General features: G+C 43.8%; 1 protein-coding gene across 1 annotated transcript in view; it reads left to right on the top strand.

Annotated features, from left to right (window-relative positions):
* The window catches only part of LOC311242638 (kelch-like protein 41b), a 12,003-nt gene extending 6,378 nt beyond the window's left edge, over positions 1 to 5,625 (top strand). Inside the window, exons 4-6 of the mRNA XM_084331636.1 lie at positions 1,950 to 2,135; positions 3,083 to 3,229; positions 4,645 to 5,625. Coding sequence (XP_084187762.1) covers positions 1,950 to 2,135; positions 3,083 to 3,229; positions 4,645 to 4,756 — 445 coding nt within the window. The 3' untranslated portion in view covers positions 4,757 to 5,625. The remainder of the gene's footprint in view (positions 1 to 1,949; positions 2,136 to 3,082; positions 3,230 to 4,644) is intronic.
* The last annotated feature ends 419 nt before the right edge of the window (positions 5,626 to 6,044 follow it).

Below are 6,044 nucleotides of genomic sequence, written 5' to 3'. Positions count from 1 at the left end.
TACAGAACTTGTAAGTCCCTTTGGATAAAAGCGTCAGCTAAATGACTAAATGTAAATGTAATGTAAATATATGGATGACGGTATAGTAAAAATGCATAACTTTGCATCCATCACGGCAAACCTTCACATTCAGTATACAGTACAGTACAGCTCCCTGCCCTAATTCAGAACGTTCCTTTAACCCTTTCACTACCACACTACCAAAGGGTTAACCCTTTCACTGCGACAATACCCTTTCACTGCCACACAACAAAGGGTTAACCCTTTCACAACCACACTACAGAAGGTTAACCCTTTCACTACCACACTACAGAAGGTTAACCCTTTCACTACCACACTACAGACGGTCAACTCATATTGACTCCTAACTCTTCCTGGAAGTCTCTCTGTGTTACTGGTCTAGTGAGATGTGTGTACTGGAGTGTACGGTATGTGTGGATTCTTCCTTCTTTGGTCGACATGGTACAGTACCTCAGTCCAGAGGTCAACTGTACGGACGTGTGAATGTCTAATTTTACTTTGTTGCTGGTGGTTTGTCTTGAGAAAGGTCTCTGTGGTCGACAAATAAATCAACGTCTCCAGTGTTATCCATATTGATTAGATCATTCGATGGCATGCTTTTAATACTTAATTAGAATGACTACATAACTTTCATTTAACAAAATATTCAAAACATCAACAATAGTTGACAATACTCATTTTGCAAAATGATCTGGCTAAACTGAGTAACTGGAGATTCTCTCCGACACACCTGCCCTTCGATGTTATTATGCAAGTGGGCAGATTACATTTGTTTACATCTCTTGATATTAAAGGTGCCATAGATAACATTCAGCCACTAGATGTGGCACTAGAGCACCAGCATGTAATTTATCCAATCAGGTGCATTCCACGTGGGGAAATGGGAAGTAGGGAAGTGATGTCTGCTACATACTGTAAACAATAACATTCATTTTGGACCCGCATTTTTTTAAAGGGGATATGCATTGCTATTCCTTTCACTATTTGGGTAACTTTACACAATTCCTGTGAGTCTATGGAACACATCTGTAAAGTAAAAAAAATATATATTCATTGTTTTGTATTTTTAACCAAGTACTCTAAAGCAGCATTTTTCCACTTAAAGATTTCAAGCTGTTTTGGGCTTGGCTCCGCCCATAAGCGCTTTGAGTGACAGTCACCCACAGTCTGACTGGCAGACAGAGAAAGATATAGAAAGATTGAGGGGGATACAAATGAATTTCGCCGTGGGGGGGGGGGGGGGGGGGGGGAGCAATGCATTGGTAACTTGTTTCAAATGACAATATATACCCCTGTGAATATTATTGCATGGATCGGAATACGGGCGCGTGCGTGGGAGTCAAAGATATTTTGACAGTGATATGCGGAGAAGCCCCATCTGCGCGGTGTGTGTGTGTAAATGCGTGTGTGTGTCTCATGTCCCTCTCTCTCTCTCTCTCTCTCTCTCTCTCTCTCTCTCTCTCTCTCTCTCTCTCTCTCTCTCTCTCTCTCTCCCTCTCTATCTCTCTCTCTGTCCCTCTCTCTCGCTCGCTCGTTCTCTGCTGTCTCTCGCAGTCAACCCGTTTGAGGAAGTAATTCCACTCGCTTTGTCGTTGAGCGAATTGTTGATTGTGGGCGGTGACTACAACCAGTGCCTTACTCACCTCAGCAAAACAGCCAAATCAGAATGGCTTAGTTGAGTGAGGGAGGATCTCGTGAACTCGAGACTAGACTGATGAGTCAAAAGGAGAATTAGAGAAACAGACCCCATTGATATAAACCCCCATTGCTAGGAAACAATGCTAAACACTGGAAAAGGCCATTTAAGACACGGGACCTTTAATCTAGCGTTTCTTTGGGGATGGGAAAGCAATACTTTTATTCTGCACCCTTTGAAAAGCTCTGTGGATGTATTATTGATTAACATTTTTCTCTCCCCTTGCCCACAGCAAAGCGCTGAACAAGGTGTTTGCCTACAACCACAAGCAGTCTGAATGGCGGGAGCTGGCGGCCATGAAGACAGCCAGGGCCATGTTCGGAGTGGTGGTTCACAAGGGGAAGATCATCGTGGCCGGAGGAGTCAACGAAGAAGGACTCAGTGCCGAATGTGAAACTTACGACTTCACAGCAAACAAGTATGAGCCCCTTTTCATGTAGTTTGTGGGTTTCCCCCCCCTTTTCACCCTTTAGTTAAGGAATCGTGCCTTGTGCGTTCGATCTGTGTAGGTACACTTCTACACAGGAAGCTATATTCAGCTGTTTCTGCTTTTAGCACATTTAAAAAAATATATATATTAAATTTAACTCAATATTTGTTTTATCTTGTGACAAACTTTCAGAGTTTCAGAGAATTACAGTAACTACAAAATCACTGGATAGTCAAAGAGCCATTTTTCCTCAGGTTCACTGCTCGCATAGTTACTGCGGTTAGCTTCTGCAGGGCCAACGGTACCAAAAGGAGTTTGCAATAATAGCCATAGTGCTCTTTTCTGTTGCTTGTGTCACTTTGACCCCAAGTTAAAGTGAACTAACAAAGATTTTTGATCAACCGCATACAATTGCGTGAAATAAGTGTGTAGTTTACTTGGCGAATGTACATGGTCCTCATTCCTGACTTCAAATGATCCAAGATCTTAGTTAGTGCGTCTTCAAGGCGCAGTAGGATGTTCAATGCGTTCACCTGTATTGTTATTATGATGATTATACTGTATGTTTATTGTTTACCCTTCGGATGAGACGCTAAACCGAGGTCCTGACTGAATCTCGGTCATTAAAGAACCCAGGACGCCTATCGCAGAGACGTCGAGACCACCTAATCATCCCTTCCCCTTAATTGGCTGATGTTAATTCCTGTCTCCTGAGCCGTTCAGCCATTGTGTAGTAGTGTGATGTGTGCCTGGTGCCAGTGTGTATGGCAGCCATTGAGCCTGCTGTAGCCCAAGGTTGGGTGCTACCAGTGGTGGTGAAGGAGGCAATTTCCACCCTACATTGTGGGGAGCACTTTGAGTGTGTAGAAAAGCGCTATATAAATGTAATGAATTATTATTATTATGTTTAACGTCATGGTGTGTCTTCTCTCTAGGTGGGAGCCCTTCACAGAGTTCCCCCAGGAGAGGAGCTCCGTGAACCTGGTGAGCAGCGGCGGCTCCCTGTACGCCGTGGGCGGCTTCGCCATCGTCCAGATGGAAAACAAGGAGGTCGCCCCCTCGGAGGTCACTGACGTCTGGCAGTAAGTCCTCCGGTCCTCCTGGCCTCCGCCACATGCACGACTTTCACGTAGCGCGATACAATGTGCTCGGTGCTCTTCGGGGCGTGGCACTAATAACGCTGCCAGGTTCAGGGGTGCGATTCCCACCGGCGACCACCCATAACCGAAAGATGTACGCAGTCATTCCATCGTAAAGCACTTTGAGCGGTACTGGTAGTAGAAAAGTGCTGTAGAAATGCAACCATTCTTTCATTAATTCGTTCGTTCGTTCATTCGTTCATTCATTCATTCATTCATTCATTCATTCATTCATTCATTCATTCATTCATTCATTCATTCATTCATTCATTCATTCATTCATTCATTCATTATCTATTGTAGATTTAATGTACATCTGAAGGGGACACCTAAAACTGAGAGGGCACAACATGAACTTGAACAATAAAGTTATATGACCAATGAAATGCTGCCATAGAGAGTACCGGCACAGTGATACCATTTACCATTTATTTATACCATTCTTGACATTCTCATTTTGAAAAGGCCAGTTTGATTCATAATCAGTTTAGCAGTGGCATGACAGAACTAGTGTCCCAGTACAGTCTAGTGCCTTTGTCTCCACATAGCCTAGGGTTGAACCATGCTGTGGCCTTTCTGGCACACAGTGAACACATCCATTGTCTTTAGAACCTGGAAAAACTTGGCTGAGACGGCCACCTTTCACAACCTGGCCAGATCCGGCCAAAGCCGGCTGGGGACTGTTGTGTTATTATGCTTTAGCTTGTGTACCACAGTTGGTGTTGTAAATTGTGAAAGGTCGCCTGGCAACCGGAGAGTTTACAAGAAACGCAATTGAGACCATAGCTATAGCCCCTGCAGCTGTAAAAGGTATTACTGAATTCTGTACACAGACATACAGGAATTCACATCTAGTACGGGACTTCACCTGGCAGTATACTACTGTACTTCACTTGTACTGTATTGCTAATGATGTAGGCCTAACTACCAGCCTGGAATCCCTGGCTGACATGTACAGTATGTATTTTGGTTAGGGATGTCCGATATTATCAGCCGATATTGGCATAGAAATGTGATATCGGAAAATATCGGTATCGGTTTTACATTTATTTAACCTTTATTTACCCAGGCAAGCAAGTAAGAACAAATTATTATTTTATTTATTGTCAAAGTATGCATAATGTTGTGTTAATTACACGACAAGAGATATGTAATGTTAATTACCTGAAATTATTCCGTTTTTGGGGGGGGGGGGGGGGGGGGGGACCCAATATCGAGCATCCCTAGTTTTGGTATCAAGTCTACTAACTGTGCTTCATTGTGTGATAACAACTAGAGAAAGACGACACGGTAACCTCCAGATGACACGTCTTCATTCGTCTTTTTCCCCTTCCATCTCTTCTTCCCTCTCTCATCAGGTACGAGGAAGACAACAAGCAGTGGGGCGGGATGTTGAGAGAGATGCGTTACGCTGCCGGCTCTTCCTGCGTCGCCATGCGCCTCAACGCCGCCAGGATGCCCAAGCTGTAGACTCCTAGTCCACTTAGTCCCCAATGGCGCCGCCGCCGTGACGCATCGCCATAGTGTTTCTCAACCTCTTTTGATGTCTGACGGCCCCTAGAAACAGAGGGACGGCCCCCACCACCACCTGTAACATGGTCAATCTATGGTGAATTTTGACACCAATGGACCATATTCACACGGCGCCCATTTTGCTCTTAAGCTAAGCATGACATACTGTAACAGCAAAATGGCCGCCGTGTGAATATGGTCAATGAATGAATTTTATTTCCCCCTTTTCTAGTTTGTGGCCCCTAAAAACAGAGGGGCACTTACTGTGTTTGTGACCCCCTCCTCCAGAGTCAAACATACACAAGAATTTTGACCTTTGACGGTAATAATTTTTCAGGCTATTTCACTTAATCAATAATTGAAGGAGGGCTTTAGACTTTAAATATTCATTATGTCACAAGAAAAAAAAAGCATTTGAACCGAAGACTACAACTGTGATAATATCTTTATATATTATTTCACGAACCTCCACAAAAATCATCTTGCGTGTCCCCTGGAGGGTGCATAGTCCGACCCCTAGGTTGAGAACCACTTCCTTTACACACCCACACCCCTCCGTCCCTGAGTTGTCTTGAAGATAGCTCGACCTTTGAACTCTGAATAAGCTGTGTCTTGAGTTGTTGTCTCTTCTTCACTTCTTCTCTGAACTCAGGTAATTTTTAACACTTTGGCTCTGCCACCACTACAGAGGCCACACCACGACCACCACCACTGCAGTATTCAAAACACAGTTTAGATGTTTCTAGTTATTTTTCTTTTGTAATTTAAACATTTTTAAAACTTTCTGTCGTGTAATTTTTTTTCGTTTGTCTTGTTTATTATTGTGTATTGTCCTTGTATGAAGAGCTCAATCAATCAACTAGAGAATAAAAACATGTCTCCATTAGTATTTATGGTTTTTGGTGGTGGGGATTACTGGATCACAGCCTTTAACACCTTCAGCTGCATTGACCTGGACAAAGGCATTCCTCAGGGGTGTGTCTTGTTCTCCCTTGTGTTCTCCTGATATACTAGAATCAACTAGAATGGCACTCGAGAGATGCTAAGGCCATGTCCAGACTAAAACGATTTCGGTCGTATATCAGGCAAAGTATTTGATTGTTTGCACCATTCAGCCACACGGAACTACGCTCTGGCAGCCTGAAGACGCTACTTTCTGATACCAGCTCCCAGAGTGCGCAATTCTGAAGACGCCTGAAGACGCCCCCCATTGTGTCACCATCTTTACAAGCGATACGCGTCTTCT

This window comes from Notolepis coatsorum, assembly GCF_963971535.1.
Source record: "Notolepis coatsorum genome assembly, chromosome: 1".
Lineage (NCBI taxonomy): Eukaryota > Metazoa > Chordata > Actinopteri > Aulopiformes > Paralepididae > Notolepis > Notolepis coatsorum.
The sequence above is the reverse complement of the archived record's forward strand: the minus strand, read 5'-3'. Positions and strand labels throughout refer to the sequence as shown.